Below are 17,878 nucleotides of genomic sequence, written 5' to 3' on the forward strand. Positions count from 1 at the left end.
TTGGTGAAACGGAGTCAAACGTCACCAGTGACTGCATTTGATTGGTGAAACGGAGTCAAACGTCACCAGTGACTGCATCTGATTGGTGAAACGGAGTCAAACGTCACCAGTGACTGCATCTGATTGGTGAAACGGAGTCAAACGTCACCAGTGACTGCATTTGATTGGTGAAACGGAGTCAAACGTCACCAGTGACTGCATTTGATTGGTGAAACGGAGTCAAACGTCACCAGTGACTGCATCTGATTGGTGAAACGGAGTCAAACGTCACCAGTGACTGCATTTGATTGGTGAAACGCAGGCATGCGATAGATCCTACTTTGAAGGTCTGTCTGTCAAACCAAAACAAACAAAGCGTGCATTAACAAATCGATAAAAATCAATAGCGAGCTGAATGCAGATAAATGGAGCGGAGTAAAAGTAGCGTTTCTTCTCTATAAATATACTCAAGTAAAAGTATGTTGCATTAAAATTACTCTTAGAAGTACAATTTATCCCAAAAGTTTCTCAAGTAGATGTAACTGAGTAAATGTAGCGCGTTACTACCCACCTCTGAATGTAGGTGATATGGCTAATGGCACACAACTGTTTAGGAAGTTATTAGATGGCTTCTTTCACATCCCTATTACTATTTTGGACATTGTTGTCCTCAAAGGAATCTCCCTCCTACGGTATATCAGGAGACAATCCGTGGGCGGGGTTTGTGTCAGCTGCAGGTGCGCCTCAACGCGTACGGCTTGTGCGCTTCAATGTCAAGAGGCCTCATTTTCATTTCTGGAGCTTGTGGTGTCCCAGCTCACCCTGAAATGACTACAAAAATCATTCATTTCATGGTTCATGGGAAGGCGGAGCAGGCCGAGTTAGGCGCAGACTGCACGGCTGACGACGTCAAAGGTGAGGGGGATGATTTTTATTATAATAATCCATTTTCTATCTATTAAAATGTCTTAAAACTGCATTCAAACAGGAATAAAGGGTTGCAGTGAAGTGAAAAGTGTAGACCACAAGCGTGATTACGTTAGTAACTCATTCAGTGATGCTTGTGTGCAAGGACTTGACCTCCATGTGGTCCTGACAGGTCCTCAGAAAAAAGCTCAGCCAGTGGTTGTCATGTTGACACAGATTCATAATCCATGTGTCAACTGGCACATTTATTCAATTGGCAGATTTGATCAAAGAAAAAAACACTATAATTTTTTTTTTAAATACACAGCACTGATTTAGGACTGAGCATGTTTAGAAGTGGTGGGCAATTCTGCACATTTTGATGTTGATCTAAAATCAAGTAAGTACTGCAATACGTAAATACTGAAATATTAGACAACGTAACAATATGAACATATTCAAAACAAATCTGTATTCACTTTTATTACGCACAATTGTTCAGGCAAATATAAAGTCAAAAATGCAAAATAACTAATAAAAAAAAAAAGGACAAACTAAATTTGGCTTCCTTTCAAAGAGTTTGGCCTTTTGCCTCCAAATCCCCCCTGTGTCAAATAGCTTATTACCCTAATAAAACAATATGAACAACACAATCTCAGAGAAATGCTTACATACGAAGAAAAATCTCACCACATCAGTATCGACCTGATACTGATACTACACTTGGTATCAGATTTGAACCGATCCGTCCAATCCAAATGTTGACGGAAGTGTTCATTTATACCAGCAGTTGCTTTGCTCAAAAAGGACAAACATGACTTATGAAGCTGTTCATACCTGACTGTCACACGTGACAGACCTGTTCCGAGTGGCGGCAGACGCGGCTCCTCATCACATCCTGAAGATGTACAAAGCCAATGGCAGCGTGGTGAATATCTCGCCCATGCTGGAGCCCAACAGCCAGGACTCGTACTACCGGCTGGAGGTGGTGGCGTCTGACCTCCAAAGTGAGCGCTCTCGTCTGCAAAATAATCCGGTTTTGTTTTTTTTAAGTCAAACTTTGCTCGACACCATCCCATCATTTTAAAGAGCTCTGGAAAAAGGGCCTGGAAGCTCTATGGCACATCATTTGTCTTAACATAGCAAATACATACAACACACGTGTGTTGTATGTATTTGCTACGTTCCTACCGGAAGTTACAAGCAGTTTTGTCTGAGTTTTCCTCTGAGGAGCAGTTTTTTCTCTGTTTTTTTCAAAAATTATGTAGAGCACAATTTTGAGTTTTGGGGTTCGGTTTTTTTTTTTTAGATCTTAAATTCCAACTGTCCCAATGTGTGTGAGAAGTTTGGTGAGTTTTGAAGTATTTTAAGGGGGTCAAATTAGAGGTCAAGGACGTAAAAAGGAGTGTTTTTAGTAAATTTTTGTCTAAAATGGGAAATTGCCAACTTCCTGTTGGTTTTTGCCCGAAGATGTGAAATTATGAATTGTAGGTCTAAATGAGACCTACATACTGGTTTTTGTTTCATGTCTCTACGACCTTCCTAGTGGGAGTTAGAGTAGGTTCTCTTCCTAGGGGGCGCTAGAGCGCAATTTTGATTTTTGGGGTTTGGTTTTTGACCTAAGTGTTTTCGAAGACTTTTTGCACAAAAAAAAAAGCTATGTACAGCGCTTACAGGCAGACTTTTTGGGGATTTTTGCAGTCTAAAATGTCACAGCTTTTTCAGAAAGTTGCATCAAAAATGGTGTCACTGATGGCCGCCGTGGCAGTGTGCTCTCGTAGTTTTTCTTTGTTTCTTGCATTGAACAAAGAGAGCACAGTCTAGTCTACCAAGTCAAATTCCTTGCGTGTTGAAAATGCTTGGCCAATAAATCTGTTCCTGGTTCTGAAAAGTTGCAGTAATTTTTTTAAATAACATTGAATCAAGTTGTGATTTTGTTATCAATGTTTTAAGCATTCCTTGTAACCTTAACCTCAAAAAGTACAAGATTTCAAAAATTGGAAAAACACAGAATTGTTTTACGCAACACTTAAAAGTCAACACTAGATGGCAGTAAAAGCACATACTCATTGTCAAACTACTGTACTATTTTTAAGTTAAGTTAAAGTACCAATGATTGTTACACACACACTAAATGTGGTGAAATTATTCTCTGCATTTGACCCATCACCCTTGATCACCCCCTGGGAGGTGAGGGGAGCAGTGAGCAGCAGCTGGAATAATTGTTGGTGATTTAACCCCCAATTCCAACCCTTGATGCTGAGTGCCAAGCAGGGAGGTAATGGCTCCCATTTTTATAGTCTTTGGTATGACTCGGCCGGGGTTTGAACTCACAACCTACCCATCTCAGGGTGGACACTCTAACCACTAGGCCAGGGGTCACCAACCTTTTTGAAACCAAGAGCTACTTCTTGGGTAGTGATTAATGCGAAGGGCTACCAGTTTGATACACACTTAAATAAATTGCCAGAAATAGCCAATTTGCTCAATTTACCTTTAACTCTATGTTATTATTAATAATTAATGATGTTTACACTTAATTGAACGGTTTAAAAGAGGAGAAAACACGAAAAAAATTACAATTAAATTTTGAAACATAGTTTATCTTCAATTTCGACTCTTTAATATTCAAAATTCAACAGAAAAAAAGAAGATAGAAACTTAAAAAAATAATTTATGGAACATCATTAGTAATTTTTCCTGATTAAGAATAATTTTAGAATTTTGATGACATGTTTTAAATAGGTTAAAATCCAATCTACACTTTGTTAGAGTATATAGCAAATTGGACCAAGCTATATTTCTAACAAAGACAAATGACTATTTTTTCTAGATTTTCCAGAACAAAATTTTTTAAAAATATCAAAAGACTTTGAAATAAGATTTAAATTTGATTCTACAGATTTTCTGGATTTGCCAGAATAATTTTTTTGAATTTTAATCATAATAAGTTTGAAGAAATATTTCACGAATATTCGTCGGAAAAATAGAAGCTAAAATGAAGAATTAAATTAAAATTTATTTATTATTCTTTACAATAAAATTTTTTTTTTTACTTGAACATTGATTTAAATTGTCAGGAAAGAAGAGGAAGGAATTTAAAAAGTAAAAAGGTATATGTGTTTAAAAATCCTAAAATCATTTTTAAGGTTGTAGTTTTTCTCTAAAATTTTCTTTCTGAAAGTTATAAGAAGCAAAGTTAAAAAAATGAATGAATTTATTTAAACAAGTGAAGACCAAGTCTTTAAAATATTTTAATGGATTTTCAAATTCTATTTGAGTTTTGTCTCTCTTAGAATTAAAAATGTCGGGCAAAGCGAGACCAGCTTGCTAGTAAATAAATACAATTAAAAAAAAATAGATGCAGCTCACTGGTAAGTGCTGCTATTTCAGCTATTTTTAGAACAGGCCGGCGGGCTACTCATCTGGTCCTTACGGGCTACCTGGTGCCCGCGGGCACCACGTTGGTGACCCCTGCACTAGGCCAACAATTAATTAATTATAACTAACCGTAATAATCAGAATTGCAGAAAGAAACACCACCAAAAGGCTTCCTTATTGTCCGCTGTCTACTCTATCGTCCAGTTGCAGACATTTTCCATGTAGGTTTTACGCTTGAAAAGTTTGTCCATCTTAATACATTCATTTATGTTCCGCACGTTAAGAGCATTTGTGTACTGTTGAGAGCAATCTATAGCGCACATTTTTATTGGTAAATCAGAGATGAGAAATGACCATCACACTTCAACATCTCTAACATGTAAATGCTGCTTCTTCGCTCGGTCAGCATTGCAAATTAAAATCTGTTCTTGTATGTTTTGCCATGAATAAATAAAGGCTAGATATATAAATGCATGTAAACTAGGAAGTACGGATGTTGCTTAATGTTCATATACTACATTACCCAGAAGGCACTGTAGATGGGAACCAAATAAGCTGGGATTACTACAATTGTGCTGTTTTTTCAAAATAATTTTGTTGTTACATGTTGTTGTTCCTGTTTTGTCTACACAACAAACAAGTATTAGTTTTGATTGGACAGTTCACGTGGCTCAAAGAGACAGCTGTGGGCATACGACAAAGATGCGTCCGGAGATTAGTTGAATTTGTTTTCCTGAAGGGACTGTTAAGTGCGTATATTTTAGTAATAAAGGTAATTAACATATCCGAGCAGGAATTGATGAGTTAGTCGACATAGATTGGTTGTTGACATAAATAGGACCGGCTTGAGGGGATTTCAATGCAATAGTAATGCATGATACATTTGTGCAATGCATTGTGGTCGTCAGCAATATATCACATTGCAGAACTTCATGCCATTCAGAGAGGAGATTCTAACAGAACCGTCACAAACAAAGGCCAAAACAAGCTTGACAACACATTGTGAATGACGGTATCTTTAGTTGCTGCCTTACTAACTCTCTCTTGGCGGTCATGTCTTACTTCTCGTGCATCGCTTTAAGATTGTTTGTGTCCAAATGCAGGCGTTGCCATGCCTGTTGAGGTGGACAACATGGAGCACAGGTGAGTGTTGCTCAGGCAATAATTGACAAAGGGGCGAGGGACAAGGTCTCACTTCCTATCGTGTATGTGCGATCAGGCTGTGTCACCTGGAGACCAAAGTCCTCGAAGAGTCAGGGAAGACGCCAGAAATCATTTGTGAGCTGAAGGGTCAGGTGGAGTCCTTCAAGCGCAAGCTGGAGGTTTGTAGCCCTGCCGAGTCTCGGGGACAGCTCACGTGCCGCAGCTGACATGTTTATTCCCCGTTAAAGAGTGTCAAGCACCTGAGCTGGATGGGTCTGTTCAGGGATGAGGGCCCGCCTAAAACCAGAGGGCCTCAGCTGAGCATGGTTGAGGAACGCCAGCAGGTTCGCAGGAAGTTTCTCAACATGAGGTGAGTGGGCAGGTTCTGATTTGGGTCAAGGATGTCTTGTGATGCAAGATGTGTCTGTAGCTCTCTGCAGGTGACAGAAGAAGTGAGGGAGCATCTTAAAACTCCCATTTTTGACAACTGGTGAGTGTAAACATAAATGCACACGCACTTTTTAACAAGCTCCCCTGCACGACTTTGTGATTCTGTTGACAGGCAGTGGGAGGCGGCGGAGATGCTGGTGCTACTCCAGGTGATGTTCACCGACCTGGATTTCCTGACGGTGTTCCACATCGAGCTGGACGTCCTCCAGAACTTCCTGTTTGAGGTCTACTGCCACTACAACAATATCCCCTTCCACAACTTCCAGCACTGCTTCTGCGTCACTCAGATGGTGCGACCAGCAGGGGTCCAGCTACATCCGGCAGAGCAGCGTTTGAAAGCAGCTTTGTTGTTCTGCAGATGTACGGGCTCATTTGGCTGACAGACCTCAGGAACAAACTGGCTAGGATTGACCTTCTGATCATGCTGACCTCTGCCCTGTGCCATGACCTCGACCACCCCGGCTACAACAACGTCTACCAGGTTGCTTTACCCCCCTCAGCAGTCTTCCTTCCATCGGAGAGATGATTGTTGTGTCTGAATGTCACGCAGATCAACGCTCAGACGGACTTGGCTCTTCGCTACAATGACATCTCCCCACTGGAGAACCACCACTGTGCCGTTGCCTTCGGCATTCTGTCCAAGGTGCCCGCAGCCTCTGGTCGACAAACTATCCGCTTTGACAGTGCATTCATCTTGTCAAATCTTTGCAGCCGGAGTGCAACGTCCTCAAACATCTCACCACCGAGCAGTACAAACACATCCGTTCAGGAATGATCAAGTAACCACTCCAATTGTGTTTTCCATCTGGCTGTTCAGTCCCTATTTCACGTCACGTTGTCTTCCCAGGTGCATTCTGGCCACCGACATGGCGAGGCACAATGAAATCCTTAATAAGTTTAAATCCATCCAGCCAAAATTTGATTTCAGAAACAAGGATCACAAGGAAGTGGTAAGAACCTAACCACTGGGTGCTTTCATTGTAAAAGTTAGCAGAAAGAATCACCTGACTCAACAGTGCTCCTTGGCTTGTATGTGCAGTTGATGAAAATCATGGTGAAGGTGAGCGACATCTCCAACGAGGCAAGACCGATGAATGTGGCCGAGCCCTGGCTGGACTGTCTGCTGCAGGAGTTCTTCAACCAGGTTTGAGGCACGCACAGGGAGTGAAAATCAAAGTAAAGGAAAGCATGGTTAAGCAGGGTTATCTTTTTTACCTCACCATTTGATCTGTGAAAGTTCACACTAAATGTTGCAATTACTGGTAGTGACATCTGCCTATGTGCGAGACAGTGGTGTGACAAGACCGTGTTGTCATGTCTGGGCCGCAGAGCGACACAGAAAAACTCAAAGGGCTTCCAGTCACTCCGTTCATGGACCGGGACAAAGTATCCAAGCCGACCTCCCAGACCAGCTTCATCCGCTTTGTCCTGCTACCACTCTTCAGCGAACTCACCAAGCTCTTTCCCTGTCTAGAGGTAAAATATCTGCAACATGAATCTTCTACAACCTGAGTCCGTGCAAAGCCTTTTCCTATGTCTCGCCCCGCAGCAACATATTCTGGAACCAGTGCAGAGAGCTCTGGAATACTACTCAGACCTGGAGAAAGCCGTCCAGCAGCAGGAGGTGACCACCAAACCCTGATGAGGACGACATCGTCAGATGATAAAAGTTCTGTCCTATCAATCGTGTGATAGTAGGTAATGTTGAAATAAACATGTCGTATGCAGAGCCACAAGTGTTAAACATATTTTACACCACTACTTTAGATGATTTTTATTTTCCATCGCTGCATTTACATGTCTGGACCAAAGTGCAAATATCTGATAGTTAAAAATATTAATGCATCTCTAACTAAAGAAAAATAAATTAAATCACATGAATACACATTTCAATACATTCTGTTGGCATTTGAAGAAATTCAGCTCAACATTTAGTTTTTCTTCTCACTTTTTCAGTCCAGTGTGACAGAAATGAGCAATTGACCCACGTTATTTTTTACCACGATATAAACAAACCTAGGACATGGCAGTTCATGGCACACAAACACTGACCGTTTACTTATGGACGTACAGTAGGTAAGTTAGGAAAGTGGGAAGCGTGCATTTTCTCAGTGTCGTCGCCCTTATCAGTGTATTGGATTACATTGCAGTAACACAGTGATTAGATTGACAGCAAGGGTGTCCAAAGTGCAGCCCAGGGGAAATCTTCAGCCCACAGACTGTTTTTTAATAAATATGTCCTAGGCATTTTCTGAAAAATATCAATTCAATATTAGTGATATTCTATTAGATATTTCACTATTTGCTCCGTCACATTTAACACAAAGCTAAGATGTTGATGTTTTTGTTCAGATATACTGTATTGATTGACCTATACTGGATTGTTTTTAGAATCTATGTACAGTGGCCTCTGCATTCCTAAATTGTTTTGGTAAGTGGCCCTGGTAGAAAACAATGGACACCCCTGTATTACAGTATTAAAACTTCATTCATCACATTATTTTTTTGTCAGAAATTCCTTCGTTGCATACAAAAACACACTTACTCTCAAATTCAACCGCAAACATTCACACATTCACTTACATACAAGCACGGTGAAAGCCTGCTATTCCGAAAATAAAACGGTATTTTGGGCAAAGTCTCGACGTGGACTGTTTAGCGACACAGGTGGACAAAAAGTGACATGACAGCGCCAAAGTTAAGACTTGCCTGTCGAGAGGTGAGAGGGCATTATCACAATTTTACAGGGTGCAGCATGTCGCAAAGCTAATTGAACATGATGGACTCAGGATCCTGGTTCATCATTTGCGCCATGTGACGGAGAACATCCTTCTTGGTGATAATGCCGAGCAGACGCCTGGCAAAACGACAATGAAATAAGTAACCAAACAAAGCATCGACTTTTTTATGCCGCATCCTCTTTCTTACCCGCTGCGTGTGACCAGACACTGGCGGAGGCCCAGCTTGCGGAATATGTCCACCACAGTTTCCATGGGTGTGTGGTCTGTGACGGTAAACGGACTCAGGTTCAGTATGCGACGCAGTTTCAGCGGGTGCGGGGTGCTGGCCGGCAACTGCGGCGCGTCCTCTGTGAAGTAGACCATTGAGCTGCTAACCACGCCATCTTGCTTCTGACGGGCGTTTTCTGTGGAGACACACAAAGCGTGATATAACAGATGTCCAACATCATGCCAGCCTAAAGAAGAAGCAAACTGACTCACTGATGGCGAGGGTGAGGTCTCTGCGCTGCACAAAGCCGATGAGCCGCTCAGACTCCCGGGACACAACTACTGGGAAGCCGTTATAATCCGTGTCTTTGATCAGCGCCTCAACATCCTCCACGGTGGTGGCATCCTGCGTAAGGACGGCCAGCGGTGGGTCATTCCTTCGAGGCCGCATCACGTCAGCAGCCAAGGTGCGGTGGGTGAACTCATCCCTGACATCCAGGTATGGGTACCCGTTGAGCTGTATGTGCGACTCATAAATGCCTTCTTTCCCAAAGGCATCAGCCACCCACTTGCTGGTGACAGCGGCTGCCATCAATGGAACAATGTACTCCAGACCGCCGGTGAGCTCAAACATAATGACCACTAAAGAGACAGTCATCCTGGTCACACCACCTAAAGGATGGCAACAGAAGTATCTATTCATTTCCTCGAAAACTCCTTTTTTCTGAGGATAAGAATTTTGCTTACCCAGACAGGCAGCGGCACCCACCATGGCGTAGAGTCCAGGTGTGACGCAATCGGCGCCGGGTCTGCACCAGTTTTTGAAAATGATCCAGTCATGATGGTGGTACGCCATTTGCTCCACGGCAATCCCTACAATCCGACCTGCGATGGCACCCACCGCCATGCTGGGAATGAAGAGCCCTGATGGGATCTGACGACATCACATTTGTGATCACGCCGGTGTTTTCTCATACAATACGGAAATTAATTTGCACTAACCTTCATGCCAAAGGTGAAGATGGTGATGACGATCTTGAAGATGAGAGCGAGCGCCAGCTGCCATAGAGCATTGTAAACACCGGGGCCAGCTGGACGGTCCGGGATGTCGTCAACGGGTCGGCTCATATTGGGGTTGTTGATGTAGTCGCAGAGCTGCGACGACTCCAGCGCTCCACAGTCGTTAAAGAGTTCAGAAATGAGCTCACTAGTACTGCGCCGTGTGTACGGGTTAGGATATGCCAGCACGGCGGTGATTGCCGTCACTGCGATGACTTCCAGAACTGGGTATTTTCCCAGCTCAGTTGTCTTTCTCCGCCGACACCAGGCGATATTGGCGCGAATGAAGAGGGTCCCCCAAAGGCCACCAAAGACGCCCAGAAGGATGAAGGGCACCAGCTCAGCCATGTACCACGGCGTGTGGTATTCCACGTAGAACAGAACCAGACGGCTGTTGCCAAATGGGTTGATGGAGCGCAGTGTGAAAGCAGCGACCAGTGCGGCGAAGAACGATCGCCATAACGTCTTCAGAGGAAAGTAGTAGCTGACCTGCAGAAAACAGGATTTGGGCAGCCTTATACACATGATACACTTAACGATGGACCCACCTCCTCCAGACTAAACAGAACCCCTCCAATGGGTGCCCCAAAAGCCACCGACACACCAGCCGCTGCTGCAGCCGATAACACCTGCAGAAAGAAGCAAGAATGAAAGTGAGCTAGCATGTCCCACTCCATCACATGAAGAACTACGCACGAGTAAGTACCTCTCGTCGCTTTCCCTCGTTCTTGCTGTACTTGGAGAAGAGGCTGCAGAAGAGGTTCCCACAGCAGCATGCAACATGGACCAGAGGACCTTCCTTCCCCAAGCTGAGGCCCGATGACACAGCCAGCACCAGCGTGACAGTCTTGATGAGCAGTGTCCATTTTCCCAAATAACCACGGATGATAAAGCCACTGAGGATGGTCTTGATCTGGAAAGCGGTTAGGTCAGTTCAACCTTCAGTGTTCATTCATGTCACTACCTCACCTCTGGGATTCCGGAGCCGCAAGCGTACGGCGCAAACACTCTCACTAGTGACACGGCCAGAAAGGAGAAGAAAAGAGCCCACAGGATGTACAGGAAGTAGTTTAAGACATATGGTCCTGCACCCTAAAAGAGACATTACACCAGGCAAACGACGTGTCAAAATGATGTTTAGTTATTATTTTAGGGGAAATTAGGTGCTTCAACCTCAGAATGGCCTGTCATCAACTCTGCCCACTTCTGCCACTGTGGACACTTGTCGCGGTCGTCAAAGGTTGTCTCATTGGATGTCCAGCAGCACTGTTCATGGCTATACCAGAAGGCGGACAGACACACACCTTCTTTCAGGTCTGTCATCCAGTCTACTGCCAGGTCAATGACTCCAGCCAGCGTACCTGGACCGAGTGTAAGGGATAAGAGCTTTAAAGATCTGAAAGAATGTTGTAAGACAGTTTTAAAGTAGTCCCTCCTGACTAGAATACAAATACCATTATTTCTCCCTCCTTACCAATATCAATATTAAAATAATAATGTTATCATACTACAGTGGTACCTCAACAAATGAGTACCTTGACTTACAAGTCATTTGAGATACAAGTAGTCTCTCTGCATTTCATTATGCTTTAAGTTGCGAGCATACCTTGAGTGACAAGCATTTTCACCGTAGGTTGAAGTAATATTTGTAACATACCGTTTGAGGAATAATTAGTTTAAAATATTGTTACAAACTATAATTTCTTTGTTTACACAAACAAATGTATGTTTTTGATTTGACAGTTCCGCTCAAAGATCGACATCCTGCCCTTCAACCACGGGAACTAAAAATATTAGTGTGAAGGAGAAGAAGTAGAAGACCGATTCAGAGAAACAAACCAATAAAAATATGTAATACCTGTACTACCTGGCAAGGTTGCAACTTCTCTAGTCTGCCACTAACCACATCCTTGTGCAACATCAATTATTTCCTAGTTCCTATTGTTACATGACAGATACATAGTTGTCAGATGTCACAAGAGAAACGAGCAACCATGAAAACAAATCACTTCTAATAAGCGGCTAATAAGAGGACTTGGCTGCACTGGATGGAGTAGCAGCCTGAATGAGACATCACATTAGTCCGGGTAGTCCACAAGCTAAATGCTAAACAATTGTATTACATTATTCATGTTGAACTGTAAACAATTATGATGTAACTTGGTAAGTATGTTTGAAATAAACTACTGTACTACTATCATACGTAATTTAGTGGAATCAAATATGTTAAAACTTACATTTTTAATCACCAGCAACATTAGTAACATCTAACAGCAGCAAAGTCTTTTCTCAACACCAGCCTTTTAAGCCTTCAACAAGTCAAGCAGGTGTGCAGTGCAAGATCATCAATCAATCAATGTTTATTTACATAGCCCTAAATCACAAGTGTCTCAAAGGGTTGCACAAGCCACAACGACATCCTCGGTACAGAGCACACATACGGGCAAGGAAAAACTCACCCCAGTGGGACGTCGATGTGAATGACTATGAGAAACCTTGGAGAGGACCGCATATGTGGGTAACCCCCGCCCCTCTAGGGGAGACCGAAATCAATGGATGTCGAGTGGGTCTGACATAATATTGTGAAAGTCCAGTCCACAGTCAAATCATGTCAAACAAACTAGCAGCACCCCATGCATATACATACAAGGGGTACGGAAAGTATTCAGACCTCTTTAAAATGTTCACTTTGTTTCATCGCAGCCATTTTCTAAAATCAAAAAACGTCATTTTATTTCTCATGAATGTACACTCAGCACCCCATCATGACAGAAAAAAACAGAAATTTAGACAATTTTGCTAATTTATTAAAAATAATAAACAAAAAAATGACATGTACATAAGTATTTGGGAACCTTTGCTCAATAATTTGTTGATGCAACTTTGGCAGCAATTACAGCCTCAAGTATTTTTTAATATGATTGATTGATTGATTGAAACTTTTATTAGTAGATTGCACAGTGAAGTACATATTCCCTACAATTGACCACTAAATGGTAACACCCCAATAAGTTTTTCAACTTGTTTAAGTCGGGGTCCACTTAAATTGATTCATGATACAGATATATACTATTTTCATAATACAGTCATCACACAAGATAATCATCAGAGTATATACATTGAATTATTTACATTATTTACAATCCGGGGTGTGGGATATGGAGGGGGGGGTTAGGATTGGTTGGTATCAACACTTCAGTCATCAACAATTGCATCATCAGAGAAATGGACATTGGAACAGTGTAGGACTGACTTGGTAGGATATGTACAGCAGGTAGTGGACACAGAGAGAGAGATCAGGGGCCGTACTTATCAAGCTTCTTAGAGTGCCATTTTACACTTAAGTCCTGAGAATTTGCGAAATTTAGTCCTACTCTCAAACTTAAGAATAAAAGCTTTTTATCAACGTTCTTAAGTCTAAGAATCACTCCTACTCTCCACGATATTTAAGAGACCTTCAGAGGTGTCTTAAGTGGGTAGGAGTTGCCAGCAGGGGATGGCACTGAGGCGAGAGAGACGTGCGCGAACGTTCAGGGAACGGAACAATGTTTTTTGTTTTTTGATGACGAGCAGCTGATCAAACGGTATCGTTTAGACAGAGCGGATATTATTTTTGTCACAGATTTAATACTTTTCGATTCCTTGTTGATTTCTGCATGTGTCTGCAGTGGGCTAGTATATATAGAGCCACCCACACCAGTTTCAAATTAGTTGCCTAATTAATGAATTGGAAAGAAAATGTTATGACAGTAGCGTATGTGTGTGGCCGTGAGGTGAGTGACGTCAGTGAGTGTGTGGGCGATAGAAGAGAGGGAGCGGTAGCGTGAGTGCCGGCGGGGACTAGTTTGTTTTATATTATTTTGTAGTTTATTGTCAAAATATACACTCCCATTGTCCACTTAAATATTTCCAAGATATTTCTTTATTCTTAGACAACGGATTCCCTTCCGTGATTGGTCATTTCTATGGACACAGAAATGACGTCACCTAAAATTGCGTTTACGGCACATAGTAATGTCGTAATTCAGCTCTGAGTGTGACACTTAAGATTCAGTCCTACACTTCGCTGAAAGTGTGAGTAAGACGCTTGATAACTAACTTTTAAGTGCAGCTTTCAGCCAAGAATTTATTTACTCTTAAGTCAACTCTTAGCAGACTTCTTAGGAGTAATTCTAAGAAGCTTGATAAGTACAGCCCCTGGTCTAGAACATGTTTTGCTTTATTCATTATTGACGTGTTTCTTGCTACTTTATGTTGTATATTTTTTACATGAGATTTCCAGTTTAATTCATCATCAATCATTATACGTAGAACTTTGGTTTCATTCACAAACCAAAGTTCTGTTAAGTGCGGTATAGCTCGGTTGGTAGAGCAGCCGGGCCAGCAACTTGAGAGTTGCAGGTTTGATCCCCGCTTCCGCCATCCTAGTCACTGCCGTTGTGTCCTTGGGCAAGATACCTTACCCACCTGCTCCCAGTGCCACCCACACTGGTTTAAATGTAACTTAGATATTGGGTTTCACTATGTAAAGCACTTTGAGTCACTTGAGAAAAAGTGCTATATAAATGTAATTCACTTCACTTCACTTTCAATTTCTATTCCGTCTATTTGTATTTGTGTTGGAGTTCTCTTCTACTGTTACCAAATAGCATTATTTTAGTTTTACTGAGATTCAAAGAGAGTCTGTTTTTGTCAAAGCATCTTTTTAATTTGTTCATTTCTTCTGTTATTTGTATAATAGATTAATAAGACTTGCGAATTTAAGGTTAATTAATTTGTTTGCGCACCAATAGTTTTTGGTATAGATCCCTAGTCGTGACCAACCTGAGAGGAGTCCAATAAGCAGCATCACAACCCATCCTGACCAGGCATCCAGCAGGCTCTTGATCAGCTCCCATATTGACTCTTTACTCTTGCTGGTGATCTGAGAGAAAAAAAGATGCGTGTGGTTTAGTCAGAAAGAAAACCACCAACAGTGAAAATATCTTCCAACAACCTTGCGATGGCGGTCGGTGTCTCGTGACTTCTCTCTCAGCCAGTCGATGGTATGAAAGTCTTCGTATGTCGCCACGTCGGGAAAAGGTTCCTCCAGGAAGTCCATCAAGTTGCCAGCTCCATTCATCTCATCTGTGGGCGTGGCACTGCTCACACCTACATGTGGAATCCCACAATGTTATTTGTGGATCTACCTGCACACTTCACAGTTTTTTATGCATCTTTTGTCCAGTGAAAGTGACCTAAAGTAAACGTCATCCACAACCAAGTAAGGGTAATTAGTCCTTTTTATTTCCAAGTCACGACCATAAAAGGGACAAGCGGTAGAAAATGGATGGATGTTATAGACCAGTGTTTTTCAACCTTTTTTGAGCTAAGGCACATTTTCTACATTGAAAAAATGCGGAGGCACACCACCAGCAGAAATCATTAAAGAACAAAACTCAGTTGACAGTAAAAAAGTCGTTGTCACGATTGTTGGATATGAAAGCATAACCAAGCATGCATCACTATAGCTCTTGTCTCAAAGTAGGTGTACTGTCACCACCTGTCACATCACACCCTGACTTATTTGGACTGTTTTGCTGTTTTCCTGTGTGTAGTGTTTTACTTCTTGTCTTGCGCTCCTATTTTGGTGGCTTTTTCTCTTTTTTTGGTATTTTCCTGTAGCAGTTTTCATGTCTTCCTCTGAGCGATATTTCCCGCATCTACTTTGTTTTAGCAATCCAGAATATTTCAGTTGTTTTTATCCATCTTTGTGGGGACATTGTTGATTGTCATGTCATGTTCGGATGTACATTGTGGACGTCGTCTTTGCTCCACAGTAAGTCTTTGCTGTCGTCCAGCATTCTGTTTTGGTTTACTTTGTAACCAGTTCAGTATTAGTTTCGTTCTGCATAGCCTTCCCTAAGTTTCTATGCCTTTTCTTAGGGGCACTCACCTTTTGTTTATTTTTGGTTTAAGCATTAGATATCTTTTGACCTGCACACTGCCTTTCATTGATTGATTGAGACTTTTATTAGTAGGTTGCACAGTGAAGTACATATTCCGTACAATTGACCACTAAATCGTAACATCCGAATAAGTTTTTCAACTTGTTTAAGTCGGGGTCCACTTAAATTGATTCATGATACAGATATATACTATCATCATAATACAGTCATCACACAAGATAATCACATTGAACTATTTACATTATTTACAATAATAATAATAATAATAATGTTTCCGACATCTACAAAGCAATTAGCTACCTGCTGCCACCTACTGATATGGAAGAGTATTACACGGTTAACATGAATTGATTTACGTGGACCCCGACTTAAACAAGTGGTCAATTGTACGGAATATGTACTGTACTGTGCAATCTACTAATACAAGTTTCAATCAATCAATCAAAAACTGCCGAGCTCCAGACAGCACCGACACTCAACAACAACACGTCATTTGCAGACTATAATTAATGCTTTGCAAAAAATATTTTTAACACAAATAGGTGAAATTAGATCATCACTAGTGTGCCGCGGCACAGTGGTTGAAAAACACTGTCAATGTAACAATATCAACAATGGCTTATCGATGCCAACCGCATTCTATTCTAGTCCAATTTGTGTGAACAATACGAGTTATTTTAATTGAGAATTGTAAAGAAAACAAAAGGTTGCGAGAATGAATTGCAGTTGACTGCTAACAATGCTGAGCTAGCCTGTTAGCATGCACGGCAATATATTTTACCTTCCCCCGCCTCCATTTTGGACTTCGTCCAACCGTTACGGCAATGATAATATTATAAATATACGAATATTTTAACGAACGTGAACAACCGCATCCATTTCAGGTGAACGGTTGGATAAGAAAAGACAGTTAGCAGCAGCGTCAGCCATCGAGACTCCTGAGCGTCAAGCAGCCGTCAGCTACGGTAGTCTCGCGAGATCTGCGTCCCAAAGATCGTCTATTGAAGGTTGCGTCACAATGCAGTAAAAAATGGTACAAAAAAAGTTGTTGTTTTTTGTTTTGTTTTTTGTTTTTTGTTTTTTAACAACAAACATACATTTATAAGTCACACCAAAGTGAAGGCACTTTCAACATCAAGGAAAAAAGACAAAGGCAAATACAGATAGAGTATAATACTAAAAAATATGGAAGAAGAAGAAAAAAAAGACAAAAAGGGTTACCTAAATCACTTTAAATGTTTTTAACAAAGATATCAATCCCAGGGCTTTTGTACTCTTAATCATTCTCCAAAATTTGATTGCTAATTGTAACCAATTAAGCCAATTAGAAAATGTAGGCCTTGCTTTCTCATAAATCGACATTTATGTAGAACATTTTTTGCCTGGAGCATAATAATGTTGACAAACATTTCTATGTTACAGTCTTTTATAAAAATACCACATTTGTTTCTTAGCTAATCTCTGATCTCTTCCCAAAACACATGTACTCTCACACACACATACAGTATCACACACACACATGTACAGTATCACACACACACATGTACACTCTCACACACACGTACAGTATCACACACACACATGTACAGTATCACACACACACATGTACAGTATCTCACACACACACACATGTACAGTATCACACACACACACATGTACAGTATCTCACACACACACACACATGTACAGTATCACACACACACACATGTACAGTATCACACACACACACACACACACACACACACACATGTACAGTATCACACACACACACATGTACAGTATCACACACACACACACACACATGTACAGTATCTCACACACACACACACACATGTACAGTATCACACACACGCATATACAGTATCACACACACACACATGTACAGTATCACACACACACACACACACATGTACAGCATCACGCACACACATGTAGACTCTGACATTCCACAAAGAGATGATTGACATCCTCTGCAGCTCCACACATATACTGTAACAGCCATCAACCTCCATGTTAAATTTAAGTTTCAAAAAATCATTTGAAGCGTATATTCCATTAATACTT

The 17,878-nt window shown here is 41.4% G+C and overlaps 2 protein-coding genes across 3 annotated transcripts; one reads left to right on the forward strand and one right to left on the reverse strand.

Annotated features, from left to right (window-relative positions):
• The first annotated feature begins 734 nt into the window (after positions 1–734).
• On the forward strand, positions 735–8,359 carry LOC133646520 (high affinity cGMP-specific 3',5'-cyclic phosphodiesterase 9A-like). Of its 2 annotated transcripts, XM_062041968.1 has the most exons (14): positions 735–894; positions 1,743–1,892; positions 5,370–5,409; positions 5,486–5,588; positions 5,658–5,779; positions 5,840–5,899; positions 5,972–6,149; positions 6,218–6,340; positions 6,410–6,502; positions 6,571–6,638; positions 6,707–6,809; positions 6,899–7,003; positions 7,189–7,335; positions 7,409–8,359. In XM_062041968.1, the coding sequence occupies exons 1-14, from the start codon at positions 750–752 to the stop codon at positions 7,499–7,501; spliced, it is 1,530 nt and encodes a 509-aa protein (XP_061897952.1). In that variant the 5' UTR covers positions 735–749; the 3' UTR covers positions 7,502–8,359. The 2 variants fall into 2 exon arrangements, with proteins under 2 accessions (XP_061897952.1, XP_061897961.1); XM_062041977.1 differs by lacking the exon at positions 1,743–1,892 and having other exon boundaries at positions 741–894.
• Positions 7,619–16,805, reverse strand: LOC133646513 (H(+)/Cl(-) exchange transporter 4). The gene is made up of 12 exons (XM_062041958.1): positions 16,596–16,805; positions 14,863–15,017; positions 14,691–14,790; positions 11,040–11,227; positions 10,836–10,958; positions 10,573–10,779; positions 10,415–10,495; positions 9,810–10,355; positions 9,555–9,741; positions 9,081–9,479; positions 8,788–9,004; positions 7,619–8,716 (listed from the first exon to the last, which is right to left on the reverse strand). The coding sequence occupies exons 1-12, from the start codon at positions 16,609–16,611 to the stop codon at positions 8,626–8,628; spliced, it is 2,310 nt and encodes a 769-aa protein (XP_061897942.1). The 5' UTR covers positions 16,612–16,805; the 3' UTR covers positions 7,619–8,625.
• Positions 16,806–17,878: the final 1,073 nt, after the last annotated feature.

The sequence above is a fragment of the Entelurus aequoreus genome, linkage group LG01 (assembly GCF_033978785.1).
Source record: "Entelurus aequoreus isolate RoL-2023_Sb linkage group LG01, RoL_Eaeq_v1.1, whole genome shotgun sequence".
In the NCBI taxonomy this organism is placed as follows: Eukaryota; Metazoa; Chordata; class Actinopteri; order Syngnathiformes; family Syngnathidae; genus Entelurus; species Entelurus aequoreus.

Excerpts from the sequence above, each read along its gene's own strand:
- LOC133646520 (XM_062041968.1), top strand. The coding sequence starts at position 750 with ATGTCAAGAGGCCTCATTTTCATTTCTGGAGCTTGTGGTGTCCCAGCT. Across the intron at positions 5,589-5,657 it reads CCTTCAAGCGCAAGCTGGAG|AGTGTCAAGCACCTGAGCTG; the intron begins GTTTGTAGCCCT and ends TCCCCGTTAAAG. Across the intron at positions 5,780-5,839 it reads AGGAAGTTTCTCAACATGAG|CTCTCTGCAGGTGACAGAAG; the intron begins GTGAGTGGGCAG and ends ATGTGTCTGTAG.
- LOC133646513 (XM_062041958.1), bottom strand. Across the intron at positions 14,791-14,862 it reads ACACCGACCGCCATCGCAAG|ATCACCAGCAAGAGTAAAGA; the intron begins GTTGTTGGAAGA and ends TTTTTCTCTCAG. Across the intron at positions 11,228-14,690 it reads GCTTATTGGACTCCTCTCAG|GTACGCTGGCTGGAGTCATT; the intron begins GTTGGTCACGAC and ends CACTCGGTCCAG.